The sequence below is a fragment of the Neodiprion virginianus genome, chromosome 6, assembly GCF_021901495.1.
Source record: "Neodiprion virginianus isolate iyNeoVirg1 chromosome 6, iyNeoVirg1.1, whole genome shotgun sequence".
NCBI classification, from domain to species: domain Eukaryota; kingdom Metazoa; phylum Arthropoda; class Insecta; order Hymenoptera; family Diprionidae; genus Neodiprion; species Neodiprion virginianus.
The window spans coordinates 5651385-5669147 of record NC_060882.1 but is presented as its reverse complement, the minus strand read 5'-3'; the positions used below and the strand labels follow the sequence as shown (position 1 = coordinate 5669147).

At 35.8% G+C, this 17763-nt stretch overlaps 2 protein-coding genes across 6 annotated transcripts in view; one reads left to right on the top strand and one right to left on the bottom strand.

Moving 5' to 3' along the window:
- Positions 1-13957, top strand: LOC124307894 (zinc finger CCCH domain-containing protein 11A-like). 3 transcript variants are annotated; one of them, XM_046770058.1, is made up of 6 exons: positions 1-124; positions 436-535; positions 1125-1244; positions 1379-1556; positions 2212-2352; positions 11917-13957. In XM_046770058.1, the coding sequence occupies exons 2-6, from the start codon at positions 476-478 to the stop codon at positions 12936-12938; spliced, it is 1521 nt and encodes a 506-aa protein (XP_046626014.1). In that variant the 5' UTR covers positions 1-124; positions 436-475; the 3' UTR covers positions 12939-13957. The 3 variants fall into 3 exon arrangements, with proteins under 3 accessions (XP_046626014.1, XP_046626013.1, XP_046626012.1); XM_046770057.1 differs by having other exon boundaries at positions 17-124; positions 476-535; XM_046770056.1 differs by lacking the exon at positions 1-124 and adding an exon at positions 185-315.
- Positions 13958-14227: 270 nt separating this feature from the next.
- The window catches only part of LOC124307896 (paired box protein Pax-6-like), a 65317-nt gene continuing 61781 nt past the window's right edge, over positions 14228-17763 (bottom strand). For all 3 annotated transcript variants that reach the window (XM_046770059.1, XM_046770060.1, XM_046770061.1), the window contains one exon: positions 14228-16936. In XM_046770059.1, the coding sequence (XP_046626015.1) occupies positions 16842-16936 (95 nt within the window). In that variant the 3' untranslated portion in view covers positions 14228-16841. The remainder of the gene's footprint in view (positions 16937-17763) is intronic.

Here is a 17763-nt window from a genome sequence, read left to right as displayed (position 1 = left end):
GTTCTTCGCCGTCCGAGTTCGTGTATTTTCGTGAACGCAGACGCCAGACGGATATTCTCAGGCAAAGTGAGAGGGCAGAGAGAAGCAAAAAAAGAAGACATCACCCGACGCATCACGACTGGACGTAAGTAGATAAATATGACATATTCATAATATTGGTAATAAAAAATTGTCCTCAAGCTATCCCCTATCGTTTGCAATGAGTTTTTCGTTCGTTTACCCCACGAAATTCGGTACGAATTTCCAGTATAAATTTGACCGTTCCGAAGCGAAGCACGGGGAGTTGAAAATCACGATCATGTTTAGGACGAAATGGTAACTTTTTCATCACATATATCAATACCAAACGTAACGTTCGGCAGTTCGCAGGATAATACCGGGGTGGAAAGCCACAAAAGTTTCCGCATATTTTATCATTTTTCTTCTCTTTTACAGCAAGGAACACGACCACTCATCTTTTTACCAATTCTTGCAGATGGAGCACAGTCAAAAAAATACCGACTGCTACTTTTTCTACTATTCGACATGTTTAAAGGTAATATTTAATTAATAACGGCAAAAATTATTATCTCCTTCATCATTCTACGAGCTATCGTACCCTGACGTTTTTGACACGCGCGATTCCATATTGCGTGAGCCAAACGAATTGTAAGGTTAGGTCGGCCATGTTGTAGCCATGTCGTATGTTTCGCTCTTGATCCCCTTTCACTTGTAACGAAAGAGTAAACGCCGGAATACTTTCGTCGCGTACGAAATATTTGTTGAAATTGGTATTATCTGATGTTGAAATTTTTGCTTTTAAATTCCTCCGCCATTTACACTTGTCCTTAATTTTTTCCATCCGGAAATATTATTCTCCTCTATTTTATTAAAGATATTGACGAGATTTTCCCGTTTTGCACTCTTGTTCTGATTTTTATTCAGACACTCAAGCTAAATTTAGATTTTCTTCAATCCAACTCCACTTTGACTGAGCCTCGGTCAGTTCTTTCGCTTTTTACTTCTAGTCACTACCATCAGTTATAATTAATAGCTAGTTTACAGCAATCCAAATTATGAAGTCACATACTTGCCAATTTTACATAAATATTTGATCAAAATGGTACCTGTTTCTACTCCCTCAGGGTGACGCTTGTGCATTTAGACATGAGCCCTCTGCCTTGGGTTGTGAGACGATGTGCTCGTACTGGCAATCGGGGAACTGTCTCAACGAGCATTGCAACTTCAGACACATGGAACTTAAGGTATCAATGATCGCACAAATTTTATAATAGGTTTTCAGTATTTTTTCGCCTAATTTCTTGATGCCTTGTAGTATCAAGGACTTTGCACAATTATCAAGCCTGTAAGTTTAATCAAAAGCGAAATTTTGTTCCAGAAAAATCGCAAATCGATTGCATGCTACTGGGAGACGCAACCGGGTGGATGTAGAAAACCTCATTGCTGTTTCATGCACAAGAATGCTCGCGGCCCAGCAACAGCCGAGCCAATTAATCCTGGCAGAAACAATGAGCTGACTGCAAAGCCTGTTAACCAAGAATGGTCCAACCGTCAGGGTATACAAATTATCAGCCCAAATCGATTTCCAATTAATTTATCTGAGTAATATACTCACTGTGTCCAGTCATAATGGAAATTCTCGAAGTCTCGAATTATTATGGAGATTCCTCAAAAATAAATAAAAATACCTGGCAATATCAGGAAATTTGATTCCCGTGTCTCAGTTTTATTGTAACGTGAGCCTCAATTTATATGTCCATCATAGAATTTGAAAAAGTTACCTTCAACTTTGTGATAAATAAACTTTAACTTATGCATCCGACCGCATAGTGCATTTTTTTTCTTGTGCTGTTGAACATGATCTAAAGAAGTAGTTTGTTATTTTTACCTGTCAATCTGAAATTTCTGTGTAACTGTCGTGGAATTATTAGTCTCGATCCAACTGGACACTGTGAGGCTGTCATAAACATGTTAACAGTTCGTTCACAACTAATTGGTAATCTGAATGTGCGTCAGGTGTGACATTAAACAACACTCTATTGATGCAAATCAGAATTTGCAGCTTTGTGAAATGTAATAGTATTATTTTTATTAAAAATGAAGTGGGTATTTGTAACAGCTACAACAGGTCAAAACTTAAGTAGTTGGTAAAAGAAATATGTACACAAAACTCATTTTTACACTGTTATTAATACTTTCTGTATCCAACAGATGATGGCAAGTACGATTCGGATCCACGCACTACGCTCGATGGAAGCAGCACTGAATCTGATCAAGGCCGCGGAGGCAGCGAAGCTGGAAGCTTCATTGGCAGTCCGGCTGTCGACCCTCTTGTCGTCAACTTCGAGGAAGGTATGCGGCTTTACTAGCCCCCCCGCCCATCTTTCGACGTACACTACCTCGCGCCACGCGCCCTCTCCCTACCGCATAATCTACAAGCTAATATAAATCTGTCAAATCTGTCAACCCTGTCGAATTTACCAACTCTACCAAGCCTTTCAAACTCCCTTGGGATCCCTGGGATCCCAGGACTACCCGCCAATGTGCTGAATATTCAAAACAGCTCGACCAACGTTGGGGGAAATTTTAACATCCCGCGAGGTTCTGCCGCTCAGGCACAGGGAGGATGTCCTCCTCGTGTTTTGTCTTTTGCTCGTCGCTCAAATCTGCGTTCGTATAATCAAGGACAGTCATTTGCATCCTTGCAAAACGCCACCACGTCGTCGCTACTCCAGCGACCTCCGTATACTTCGTCTCTTCGCCTGCAACAGTCGCAGCAGCATCAGACGCAAGCACCAACGCAAATTCAAACACCAACACAGACACAAACACAAACGCAAACACCAAGGTTTCCGTTTCCCTTCCTCGGCTTTGCGTCATATGGAAGGTTTTAAATGTTACTATATAATTCACGAGCTGAGCGGTTGGAAATTATTCACATTGAACTGCAAATATCATATTGTCTTTTGAGGGCGGAGTTTGAGGTAATGGTTACTCGTTAAAAACGATGTTACTGGTACTTGGTTGCGCAGATAAAGCAGCGGTAGATATCTATGAGAGCACCGTTGCACTAAATTTACTTATTTTTTTTCAATTTTGTCTTTCCACCTCTGCAGGCAAATACTCTTTTTAGAGTTGAGACAGCGTTCCTAATTGTTATCCTTATTTGTTGGAAATGTAACGTGATCTCTAAATGGTAAAAATTATTGAGAAAATAATTACCTGTAGCCTGTAGTTTCCTGTTTCTACTTTCAGAAGAATATGATTTGAATATCAATTTAAATAACAACCAAGTCGAAAGTAAGGGGCGAAATGTTCGTATCTTTTTAATTCGTTGATTACTTGATGAAAAGATGCTGATAGCATAAAGTAATAGGAAGAAAAATGGCGTTGGATGTTGTATTAGTGGAGTGGACATAGTGGTAAATTTTAAGAATTCTATAGATACGAATCAATTTTTTCTTTTCCTTTTTTAGTGTCCTGCGTTTCAATTGTTTTAAACCGTACGTTCAGTTTCATTATTAAGAAGATGTATATAACGTTAATTATTATTATTATTAATATTATTATTCATATTCAAATTCATATTACTGGCAACTAATAACCAAACATTGCAGAACTAGAATGCGCATTAAAATATTATGGTACATAATTATTCAATCGTATCAACTGTCACACGCAGCTTTCCGCAGCTAAATCGGTTTTATTAGCTTTACGAGTAATAACTGAAAGTATTCACATAGAAAGTCTGTGGTCAGAGCGATGTGTACCATGCATGACAGAGATGTTATATAGGGTGAAGATAGAAATTTATTAAAGAATGAAGATGAATGATTTGGCAAAAGCAAAATAAGAGAAAAAGAACAATCATTAAAATTGTTACACACATGCGGTGGTAACTAATTATTATATGCACGTCGGTTCGAGTCTGTGTTGTCAGGAAGAATAATTGAGCTCTGAAATCGTGTAGCATTTTTTGGAGAGCCATTATATGTACAATTTACTCGATGTCCGGTACTTGGACGTGTAAATTTGGCTTATACGTTTAATACGAAAAACGTTCGATACATATTTTTTTTTCTCCTAAAATCCGTAAATCGAGAGTTTTTTTATCTTCTATTTTCCATGGCTCCGTCTATTGGCAATATTTATACATTTTTTTTTTTTTGTGTTTTTTTTCATATCTCGTTTCTTCCATTTTCATATTTTATAAGATCTGTTGGAAATAGTTCCGTTCTTGATAACCAACTTGATCTTGAGTTCGAAATTTTTTTTTTCTCCATTTTATTGTATTCGTTCTGTGTTTCAAACATTATGAAGAAACCTACGAAATATTCGGTAGCTGATTTTCTTTGAATTATGTTATATTAGTTCGATTGTTTTTAGAACTTTATTCTGTTATTACGATAAGTTTAATTAATTGTAAAAGGAAAATAAGGGGTCAAAGAGAGAGACTCTTTAACTTGCAACTTCGTCTAGATCCTTCATTTCACAGCTAAAATTGTGAAGCTGCATGCTCTTTTGGAATTTTTCCATCATCTTTGCTTAAGGCGAAACTTTGTCCTGTATTGTTTCCAAACTACCTAAATGTTGGAATTTGATGGTCAAAACTTGTCGTACCCTCTTCTTGCATGCGTCTATATCGAAGTTAAAGCAGTACTCTCGTTCAGTGGTTGATAACCACCAAGGGCAAACTAAATTAGGTCTTTATCAATTAAAGTAGATTATCAAGCTTACTGTTCATTCTTCGTATTTGCAAGATCGATGGGATAGATTAATTAAACGTCACGCGCAAATATTGCGGCTGCATTATCATAGCAACATGGTACGTGGGATAAAATATCGAAAATCATTCTTCCCAGTTAGTCAGATTTTTGTTTCTACCAAAGCAATGCAAAAATCATTTCATATTCAGGGGGTAAAGAACGGATGAAAACAAAAACTAGATGTTCTATGGACAAGTATAGATATAATATAGACCGCTTGATGTGTAGCCGACAACCGTTGTCGTCATAGTTTAAGTAATGCACTAAAGGAAAGAAGAAGAAGGCATTAAACAAACGTTTATTTAAATTTTTTTAAATGCTTGAGACTCGATCGATTTCTAATCGCTCACCGTCTTTGCTACAAAGCATAATAAAACTGGTCATTTTTAATTAATTCTTCGTTAAAAAAAAATATCTATTCAAGAACCATTCTGGTTTTGTCACTCTGATTGGTCGAGTTTCAAGCCTGCACATGCGTGCGATCAGAACATCACACCTGTCAATATCACTCTAATTATTTAGGTCGCAATGTCGTTTCTTCTAAGCATGTTGAACAACGGCGAACTGTCCAACCATGTTTCAAGTTGTTTGAGAACAAATATTTACTAGACCCCAGCCTCTTTCATATATGTATATATATATACACATATACATATCTCTATGCGTCGATATATGTGTGTCTTTATATGCACAGTATCATATGTATACGCATACACATATATAGCTGCGTTGACGCGCTTGTGTGTGTATATTTATATACAAATAAATGCCTTCATATGTTTTGGCTTTTGACAAATTCTATACTCCGGCTTGGGATCGATACGAGCTAAATTTTTGTGTGCGGCATTGCGAAAGTTTTTCTCTATGTATTCGTAGATATATCGTATATCTCCCGTATATGATGATATAAAATGATGGAAAAAAAATAACAAAAAAAAAAAAAAAAAAAAAAAAAAAAAAAAAAAAAACGAAAAAAAAAAACAAAACAAGTGAACAAAAACCAAATTGTAATTATAGAATTGTAATTGAAAAAGGTACGAGCATAAACGATTCTATAAATGTGTAGTCGTTAAAACTCGGTGAGAAGTAGAATTTACAACGTTTTTAGGCTTTAGTAGATAATAAATGAATGATAAACAAAAAAAAAAGAAAAGAAAGCAAGAATGAAAAGAAAATAGTCAACTATAAATATTAATTTGAAATTATTGAACTTTTAATATGAAATTTCTGATGCAATACGTTTTGCGAGTTTGACAGGCAGGTAGATACCGGAAAAAGGCATGCGGCATCGCGAGATATATATATATATATATATATATATATATATATATATCTATATATCTATATACACATATATATATATGCATACAGACATGTGTTAGTGGAAAATTGGAAATAGTCGAGATAGGTAATTATATAAGAATCTGTAAATTCGAACGCCGATTTATGTTTATATTTATTTGAATATTTCTGTTATATATTATTATTATTAATAATATTATGGACATTATTATTATTATTATTATTATTATTATTATTATTGTTCACAGTATATATTTGGAAAATTTTATTTACGCTGTAAGCAATTGAAGATCAGAAATGTTTTAGGCTATGCAACAATCAATAATCAGGTTTTGGGCGTGAATCGCGTTAAGCATTTTCATTTTTTATAAAATTGCGTTTAATTGCATTTCATTTAGTTGGTTAAAAGAAAGAAAAAAAAACGATCTTTGCCCATTTCAATTAACTTTTTCCTCATTGCTTTCTGTTGCGTAAATGAGAAATAAATATTGATTATATTCAGTAGTTGCGGAATGAAGTATAGATTATAGCGAAGAAAATTAACAAAAAAGAAAAGTTTTTCTTTTCTCTTACGATACAAAAATAGCGTTCTGCGGTATACTGGTAAATTAATACCAGAGTTGTTGATTCTTGAGCTTTGTATTCATCATCGTTATACAATAACATTAGTATTGTTATGCCTCCAATGAGAGTATAACGCTTGTAACGTTACATAGTAAACAAGCTCAGGTGAATATGAATTCGAAATTTTTAATTCGGAGTCAGCACCTCAGGTCAGAACACCTATAATACGAAATAAGTAATGAAAAGAAAATTTGAAAGAAAAGGAAAACTAACAGAAAAAACGGAAAAAAACCATAAGTATATAAAAAAACAAAAAAAAAAAAAAAAGTAATGACAGAACTAGATTAGCCTGAAAGGAAATGGCCAACTACTATGTATATGTATATACATACATTATGTGTTTATATGCATATACAGATAGCGTACACACTCAAACACATGTATGCACACGCATAGAATTTAAGAAAACCATACGCAACGGAGATACATTCATACAAAGACATTTTCGCAGACACAATCTTACAACACCACATAGGTAAAGTAATCATCTTAAATGCGAGGCGTATTAAGCATAACGAAATATTATATTTAATTATTAATAATATTTATATAACAAAGAAGAAACAAAATACGAATAAATCAATATTGATTATTACTAAAGCGATGCAACCAGGATAATCACTGAGAAACATTAACAACACATTTATTATTATCCATAGTCTCTTATCATAATTATTCAATCTTTAAACTTTAACATTTCATTTTCGTAACGTGATTACGCGTTGTGTTGTTGTGAAAAACGCATTGTGAATATCCTGGAATGAATCTGAGAAAAATTCAGACAGTAGATAGAGTCGCATCGAATCGAATTGAATCAAATAATATCGAGCTACCTGCAGTTAAATGACCAGATTTGATTGAAGAAATTGAACTTATTCGTTATATTCGAATCGTGCGATTCTATCTTTTGAAATATTTCATATTGGAAATGAAAAAGTTGGTAGTAAGTAGTGAAGCGAATCGTGTGATGATGCAGGTGTTGTATTTAATAATGCCCTATCAGCATAACTGTAGAATACATACCTATGCATACGTACGTAGTTATCATAAGTATGTGTGTATGTACGATACATAATGATTTATTAATACGCCCGTGTCTGTCACTTGCGTGGTTCAGATAAATCTACGTACGTAAACAGAAGCTTGTATTATACATATTATTGAATATAATAACGAGTAACCATAATAGGTATTTAAAACATTAACCAATCGAAGAGAAGTGATGGAGATGATATAAAAAAAAAAAAAAGGAATCATAGTTGGTCGAATTTCTGTACATAAATATAACATATATTGTATAACTATACGATTATCGAAGCATTTTGCGGCTTATCAGATTGCTTGGTTGGTTCATTGCGAGGCACGCAGGAATGATTACGTGTTGAAAGGTTGTAGCGTATTTTTCTTTTTTTTTTTTTCTTCTCTTTTTCTTTGGAAGCGCCAAACATATTCGAAGAATTTACAAGTTGTAACTTACTGTCATATTTTCAATGACTCGATGCTATTCGACGATCTCTTGAAACATTTGTATGAATTGAAGTTTTTTCATTTTGTACTTTTTCTATTATTTTTGTCAGCAAACGTTTTGGTAAACGTCGTGACGATCTGGACCTGTTAAAAAACAAAAACAACAAACAATTTATCTTCCACATTATTTGATTTCACTCAGCTGAGAGTGTAAATACTCCGATAAAGAATAATTAGACATGCTTTATAATCTGCTAGAATTTTAACACGTAACATCCCAGGTAGCTCGCAAAATGCAATACGTAGTTTGCAAACTGTAGTTAGTAATCTTATCGTATTGCAAAAAGATCTTGTATATTTCAAACGCAATTTATCGCATATAAAAATAGAGAGAAAAAAAAAGATTCAAAAAGAAACAAGAGAGATAAAAATATGGCTGCCAGTAGCATTAACCCGATTCTATGTCTAGGCAATGTCAATCCAATAGTTTGATTTCAGTTAACGATGACTTGAAAAACAAAAATTTAGAGTATGTAAATTCAGCTATCAATTTGTTTCTTTTTTTTTTTGTTTTTCTTTTTTCGTTTTTTGTTCTGCCTTTTGATGACTGCGACGAACGAAAGGGTTATTAATGCTACCATGACAAATCTAGGCCTGTAGTTAGATAATATAAAGACTTTTTTTGTTCCAGTTTATTTTCTGCTTTCAAAATCGTTGGCATTTGTTGTTATTGTTTGTACTATTTGTATCTATTCCATATTACTTGTCATTATTTATTTTTTTTTCTTCTTTCGATTCTCTAAATACGTGTAGCGTCATTCTCTTTTGTTTTTCCCTAAAAATTTTTATTTTCTTGCTCATTCTACAGTGTCGTCATTTTGGGTTCGACGACACGTTGTAATGATTTTCTTCCTGATATAATGGTTTTCGATATTTCTTTCTTCCCATTTAATTTTATTTATTTAATTTTTTGTTTCATTCTATATGATCTAGTGTTGGTTTATAAATTTTTTAATTCACTATCTATGTGACTGTTAGCGATGTTATACAAGTGTACATCAAAAGCATTCTACAACTCTGGTATTATCAATTGTATTTGCTTTTTACCCGGTGAGAAAGCTATCATTTTCTATATAATTAGCGTTTTTGTGTTTTTGGTAATAATTGATTGATTAATTGATTAATATCAACAATGACAGTTACACCTATGTAAAAGAACAAGAAGAGAGACAAAGAACCGATAGCAAGATAGCAAGAGAGTCAGAGAGAGAGAGAGTGAGAGAGAGAGAGAAAGAGAGAGAGAGAGAGAGAGAGAGAGAGAGAGAGAGAGAGAGAGAGAGAGAGAGAGAGAGAGAGAGAGAGAGAGAGAGAGAGAGAGAGAGAGAGAGAGAGAGAGAGAGAGAGAGAGAGAGAGAGAGAGAGAGAGAGAGAGAGAGAGAGAGAGAGAGAGAGAGAGAGAGAGACCGACAGAGAGGGAGGGAGGGGAGGGGGGAGGGGGAGAGCGGGAGAGAAAACGAAGAATGACCGCGAGCATGAGAGAAGAAACAGAGTTGGAAAAGTAGCTTCGGAAAGTTAGAAGCAACTGATAAAACAAAAAAAAGATACGTTTACAGAAGTCGAGGCGAGTCAGTAATTAAGAATACATCATTGAATTAAAAGAAAAAAAAAAAAAACAACACGGAGAAAAAAATTAATTGATTAATTAATAATAATGAATATAAACTATAAGTGAGAAACGATCATAAATATTGTAATATTGGCGAATGCAGTTGCTATTAGATCGATTTCAACTTACTACTTCTGCTAAGAGATAATAAAGTAACACGAAACATTATTATTATATAATATATGATTGATGTAAGCAATGAAATTGATACTTTTAATTGAAAAACTATATTTGGATTTCAATAAAACTTGATACCTCGGAGAATATTAATATTTGTTTATGTTTTTTTTTTTCTTTCTACTTAGTAATCGTTTATTTATTTAATTATTTTTTTATTTTTTTTTTATTTTATCGATTACTCATATATTCTCGTCATATTATTACTATTATACTTGTGTATCACATTTATACGACATGCCGCAAGTGTATTCAGTTTCTTTCACGTACATATATATGCGTCTCACAGTATAAGATATACTTTATACGCATATAATTGCGTGCGTACGTAATTATAATTATTATATACTATACGCATATATATCTTAAATACAGATGTAGATGTATTATGTATATTATAAATATCATACAAGTAACGAGTTGTGTTTCAGATCAGGGTTTAACAACCCTGATTCTCTATTCAACGTTCATGCATCTATTGGGAGTCGCACATTCTTTGGATACACGCAATGAAAGCAAGAACCAAAAAATAAAAAATTGAAAAGAAAAGTAAAACAATTTGGAATTCAAGGTAAATGCAATGCCTATTAAAAAAAAAAAACCGCATCGCTTTTCTCACAGCTATCAGCCAGAAACTCTTAACAACTTCTCGATATCTCCGAAAGACATTTTACGTTGCCCACGAAAGAAAATTCACGCTCTGCCGGAAGAAACGGGGATTCCCCGTGGCTTTGGATGGTGCCCAAGAAGACCTTGGGACCTTCTCTTGTCGTGGTTCATCGCTTTTTCTTCGTGGTCAGTGGTTAGTGGTCAGTGGTTTAGTGATTGGTGAACGATTATCAGTGATCAATGGATAAAATAAGTACAAGTATCGATAATGCACCTCGGTTCTTTGTGAAGTGTTGGATTATTACTGTTTCATTCTTTCTTTCTTCCCTTTTTTTTTCCAAACTTTTTATTTTTTGCGTTCTCCGAAACATCGTTTCAAGTTGATTTCATCTTTGAACGAATAATGTTTGTTGGAACGTGTGATGTTATTGAAGAAAATTTGAATTTACCATATATCTTGTACTGTGGAGATTTCCGGGATGGAAAGAGACGGTGAAACGAATAGAGGAGCCGTGAAAGAAAGCCAGAGAGAAAGAGAGCGAGCGAGTGAGAGTGAGAGCCAGAGAGCGAGAGAGCGAGAGAGAGAGAGAGAGAGAGAAAGAGAGGAAGAGAGAGAAAGAGAGATAGAGAGCGAGGAGAAAGAAAAGGGGAATAGAAAGAAGGAAGTGAAAAGGATATAAGAATAAAACGAGTCATTTGCCAAGAAACTGCAAGAATGCACAAAAGAAAATAATAGCTGTTCCTACCGGGTATGACACAGATATATGTATATATGACAGAGAAACGCTATAAAACCGTACTAAATCAGATCATCCAAACAGTTGATCAATTGTAAAAACATTTATATACATCGGATATATAAAGTATATTCATTGTACAAGCATGAGGCAACGGAGAATACATTGACGAAGTAATATGAAATGGAATTCTGGAATACGCAATTTGCCTGTCTCTCGGCTTTTCTATAATACAATTTAAATTCAATGCCAGATCCATTTCGATAAGAATTTTCAATTCTTATCGTTAAATCGATCGCATCTAATCGATCGGCATTCGAGTACGATGTGAATAGAAAATACTTCAAACGCGTACAAAACGGGACGGAAAAGCAAGAGAGAAAAAAAAAAAAAAATGTAACAAACAGTCGCCGGGTCTCCTTGTGGTGTTATAATCGAAAGACAAATTTGTATGTATATACATATTTTTTTTTTAAAGACGATGATGTATATATAAAAAAAAAAAAATAACAATCATCAGCACGACGCATAATAATTCAGCTCCCGTTTTCTTGGTGTGTTCTTGCAGAGTCAGACAATGAAAGCGTACCGTCGCCAACAAAGCCGCAATTGCGAATGCTACACGTTAAGACCCTCGAAGAGATCAAACTTGAAAGAATCCAGGCGGAGAGTGCGGCTTACTACAATTACACAACCGAAGAAACCGCCGGTGATTGCAACGTTCCGATGGTCGAGATCGGGGCCGGAGGCGGAGGCGGAGGAGTCGGCTCGTCAACCCTCGAACGGAACCTTCGCAACAGGTTGGCTAACCGCCTGACCGCCAGATCTTCGAGCCTCAAGACGAACTTGGACTTCCAGGTCCTGTCTCTCGACGAGATACGGAAACGGAGGCGGACGATGGCGCCCTCGTCGCCGGCGGATATCCCGTCGGGAACGAAGGTTCCTCGCCTCGCGGACGACGCCTCGTCCTCCGCCGAGTCTCGAACAGCGGGGAAAACGAACGATCGTAACTGCTGCAGCGATTCGGAGACTGAGAAATCCGACCCTGCAAACCGGTGGCCGAGGACAGCCGTGACGGCGACGGCGCCGCCGGTCAGACTTCGTCGGGCGAACCGGACGACGCCGATGGAAACGTCGTCGTCTAGGAGAAAAGTAACCCGATATAATTCCGGTGAAATTATCCAGGAGCAACCGGAAATGACGAGCAGCGACAGCAGCCAGGATGCTGCCGTCGTTCCTGACCGACTTACCCTCGTCGCTTCCAGGCCTTCCCTTTCGGCGAGAAACGAAAGGAATCAGATCAAAATGGACGAGGAGGAGGATGAGGAGGAGGATGAGGAGGAGGAGGAGGAGGAGGAGGAGGAGGTGGAGGATCACGCTGCCGCGACCCGGCTGGGGGACCAAAATGGCATTTCTGTCCCGGAGGAGGGACTTTTTAACGGAAATTCGGCACCGAGGAATTCGGTTTTACGCAGTATTTCGGAGGACGATTACTTGATGATGGACGTTAACTCCGCCGTCGATCAATCCGTATCAGCTGCCGGGGCTGAGGATATTTTACAAGACATAGACGAGCTGCTCAACGATTGACTTCCCATCGTTTAGAAAATGTTGGACGAGAGTAATCTGTGTCCCTGCCTAGGTACCGGTGTATTGTACAAATATCCCTCTTGACTTACACAAATCGGAAATCTGATAAGGTCATGAGAAACTGAGAGAGAAGAAAGAAGAGAGATTGGGGAAAATTTCGTCTCTCAAGTCCGTTGTCGAAACCAATACTTTGGTTGTTTGTTTGTTTTTTTCTTTTTTTTTTTTTTGTTAATCGTTGAAGAATAATGGTGTAATCATATTCGTCTATTTTTGTATTATTTTTTTTTCTCTTATTGCTGCCTTCTGTTCTTTACTTGTCGTTCAAACTCACATGTGCGTCGAGACTTTGTGTTGTTTCATTTGACTCATTTGTCCGTGTATGATATCGTGATACAATATCGTTACACATGTGACGCGTAATATTAAACCTGTAAGTTTTGTTATTATATTATACGTTTGTAAATGTAGTGTACGGCTCATTCACCAATTTACCCAATGCAAAGAGAAAGAAAAAGTAAGACTCGACAATCCGTTGGAAACGTTGTTATATTCGGAGCCATCGCGCTGTTGTTTCAATGATTATTTCTTCTTTTTTCTTCTCTATTTGCTAATAATATACGTATACCATACCTATATTTATCGGATAGTTCGGAAATTAGGCAAAAAAAGAAGAGTAAAGTATAAGTTGACAATTCAATTAAATTGAATCGTTCGATATTATTCATCAAGTACACGTACGTATAAATGCATGATATTTAAAAACGCGAAACTTTGATAGAATTTACAAACTCTCACGCGATTTATCTAACACTCTCACACACACGCAAAATTCATTAAATTCATAACGTTTTATTAAAAATCATAAGATAAAAAATGAGTCCTTTACGTTGCTTGGATATAGTAACGTATTGCCATACATATATATATACTGTATTTAGTACGTACGTATATATACATATATATATATACATCGCATATATTATACGAAAAAATATAAGATTATTATATTTACTAAAAACTATATCAATTGTCACGTTTCTTGAATTTCCAAATTTTTTCATTTTACTCAATTGTTTATACCGTTAACTAGGAGTGTACGATTGAAATTTATCACAGGTAAGTGAGTTTTGTTTTCGTTTTAACAAACATTAACGCTTATTACAAAATCTTGTTTTCAGCAGGAAAAATGTTCAATTTTCACTGCAAGGAATAAAAGAAATTTGAAGAAATGTGATATAAAAATAGATAGGGTTAAGGAATTAATAGAATGCAAAGACGACAGATTTATATAATGTTAATTAAATGCACACACTATTTTATTTTAATATACTATTTTGTTTTTAAATACTTTTTTTTTTTTTTTTGCTTGCTTTTTAATTCATACGTTTGACATACCTGGCCTATAAAGAGAAATCACATTCGGGTTTTCTTGCATCGAATATAAATTACCGGTTACTTGGTAAGTACACTTAATAATCGTAATAATAACCATAATAATAATAATAATAATAATATATATATAACCATAATAATAGCAATAATAAGAATCATAATCATAGTAATTAATCATTTCACTTATGTATATAATATTTGTTGTGTAACTTGATACTGCACTGCCCGCAAGAAACTCCCGCAGCTGCAGTTATAGCTGTATAGCCCGACTTTTATTTAGGTAAGTTTATAAACAATAATAATAATAATAATAATAATATCTTCCTTATCAATAATATATATTTATATATGTATACGCGGCTAGGTATTTTGATACCGATAACTTACGGATTGAAAATTCCCAATTTCTCCCCTACTTCTTTCCCTCCTTCCCAATAATTGCGCCGATGTTAAAAAAATTTTTTTTTTTTTTTTAAATTCCACATTTGATTAGTTTCTTTCCGCTTATTTTTTTCTTTTCTCTATATAAATATGATACAAAGATGTCGCTAATCGGAATGCTGACTGCGATGCGCACTTATGTATATTTGTATGCGTAGTTGCTTTGCACGCAACGCGTGAATATCCTTTTCAGGGACTCCCGTATTTCGTATTGGCTGTATAAATAACTTTATGAAATAATAATTATCTATTTATGTGGGGGAGAAGACGAATGCCATTGTACATGTTCAACGGTATATGGTTTTGTTTTTTTTGGCAATTATTACATGTGCGGATGTTAAAATGTACGACGTAATTAATCAGGCGAATGGCATACGAACAGCGCGATGCTAACATTTATTGCAAGCTCTGTATTATGTTTACCGATCAAGCTGTAAATTACCGGTATAACCGGTCGTCGGTCGTAGAATATTATTAATATAATAATAATAATGTTTAGTTGTGTTAAATTTCACACTTTACCGATTATTTTGTCTACTCAGCTGAATGATTTTTTTTTCTCTTTAAATTTGTTCGCCTTCTTTCATGACTAAATATAGAATTAACGGATCGTGTATTAATCGGTAAAGTTTAAAATTCAATGTTAAAATCAATTTCGGTTTCGGTATTGATGAAAGAAGACAGGTTTTTCACGTATATAGTCAATATATATATATCATGGCAATTTAACGATCGTGCGTCGGCACGTCATCGTGCAATGACAGTAAAAATATAATAACGGGAGTGCTCGCTACAATAATAAACCGATTATTACGCTAATAAACGTATAGTTGAGATTTGCGGTAATAATGCGTGGCGATACAGAGATTAATTATAATAGTCGTATAATAATGTTAATAATGAAAATAATAATAACATCAGGATTTGTACCAACGTGTGCCGCTGGGGCCAAAAATACCATTCTATCTACTTAAGTACTGTGCTATACGTACAAGCAGGGCTTTTCGACCGAGTGGCTTTCGAATCCGTGTAAACTTCCCATACCATTTTCTGTGAAATTCGATAATTTCGTCCCCCGTTCGATATTGTCAAAGTAATCATGATACAAACAACTCGAGTTTCGATAAAAATTGTAACGATTATCGTGCGCAGTCCTCTTCCTTTTCTCCATTTTCCCCATGGATTACAATTAAAATTTTTTTCCAGGAACATAAGTTATGCGGTTGATAGTGAGAATGGTGTTCAAAAATTTATAAATCCTTGCGCAGAGTATTTCACAATTTTCTTCAATAATTAAGTCGTCCATATCACTGCGTATCATTAAACTGAAGCTAAAGTTACGTCGAAATACGCCTCCGTACTTAGCGGACCACAAAAAACATGTATGAAAAGTTGAGAGGAAATCACAAAAGCTTGACGTTGAACAATGTCAGCCACTTGGCATGAAAATGTTCGTAAATGTATGTATACTTTCTGGGTATTGTGTCCGAGTAATAATAATGATAATAATAATAATGACGATGATAATGATAATAATAATAATAATAATAATAATTAGACATACCGAGAAGTTTGAGCTCTGTCTTACAGAGGTATGTGTTTAATTATAATATAACTATGGTGTAATGTATATATATTATTATATATACATATTTCATATATCCCTAAGCGGAGAGTGAAAGTGAAAGTGACGGGAGTTACAGAGTGAGATAAGAGAAAAATAGACATGAAAATAGAAAGAAATAGAGAGAGAGAGAGAGAGAGAGAGAGAGGGAGGAGAGAGCATGGAGGAGTAGAATTTGAGCGAGTCGAGCGTGACTGGAGAGTTGAGCGTGGTGATATTATGATTGCATCTTCTAGTTCCCGATTTTCCCCGATCTTCTCTTCTTCTTTCCGAAGGTGTCGGAACTCGAGATCACCGCGAGATTACTTCAGCAGAGCTTCTTCTCGTCCCTCGACGATCTGATCCGTAGGTGGGATGGGGCTGTGGAGGTAGGAATGGCAGCGTGGCATTGGGGCGGGGCCTCGTCTCGCCTAAGGGCCGGAAGTCGACGTCGAAGCCCACCACGGTCACTGAAGTCTTGGAGACCAGTACTGGGCGGTCATATCCGGTGCCGGCTGACCCGGTACCGCGATCGGCACGCTAACTCCAGGCGAGATCAGACCTGGAAGGTGAGAATACGCCAAGATCGTTAGACGACCGATTGTCGCGTCGGGTTGTTGTAATATAAGATTTTCTTGTTGCAGCCGGTGCATCGGTGGTGTGATATTCAAAGAGTGGACGTTTCTTGTTGATGCGTAATCTGATACTGCAGTGTAGGTGAGAGTTTGACGATCTTTGGAGGTACGATTAATTATGGAATTTCCGTGAGTTTGATGCTTATTGTTTGTATTACTTATTTGGTGCAATTTATCGTGCTGATATAACGCAATCTTACACAAATCGTCTCGTGATATAAGAAAAATTCGTTAATAACAATATGTATACTTGTGTATGAGTATGTAGAAATGAGTATGATACACCGTGGATTTGGAAGTTAATCTTATATAGTTGGAAGAGTTTCTTTGTATCAGGGTATCTTGAATCGGTATGATTATTACGGACTCGCTCGGCTGTGCTGACAGTAAGACTAAGCGAGTCTAGAGATGGTATCACGGTGTAGCTATACCTACGCGCTGAGTCGAAGACTTTGCAAAGATCATGGAAATTCAGAAATTGCCTTATAACAGGCCTGACTGGCCGAGCCTGAGGGTAACGTTTGTTACCGGACAATTGAAACTCGTATAACCACTCGATCGGCTCGACTTTAACAATCTAGCAGAAACGTGCTTCACCTGATGTCGTATACCTCAAAGACAGATTACAGGCGAGCGTTACGACATCAGCGCGGTGTTCATATGCTGCTATAGTCGAGCCGCAATGTTTGTGTAGCAAAGTGTGACGTCATAATTATACACATGAATTCTGCTCGCAGGATAAGGGGACCTTAAC

Bases quoted from the DNA above. Each gene is read 5' to 3' on its own strand.
- LOC124307894 (XM_046770056.1), top strand. From the start codon at position 200: ATGAGTTTTTCGTTCGTTTACCCCACGAAATTCGGTACGAATTTCCAG. The intron at 316-435 runs GTAACTTTTTCA...TCTCTTTTACAG, and splicing joins ATCATGTTTAGGACGAAATG to CAAGGAACACGACCACTCAT. The intron at 536-1,124 runs GTAATATTTAAT...CTACTCCCTCAG, and splicing joins ACTATTCGACATGTTTAAAG to GGTGACGCTTGTGCATTTAG.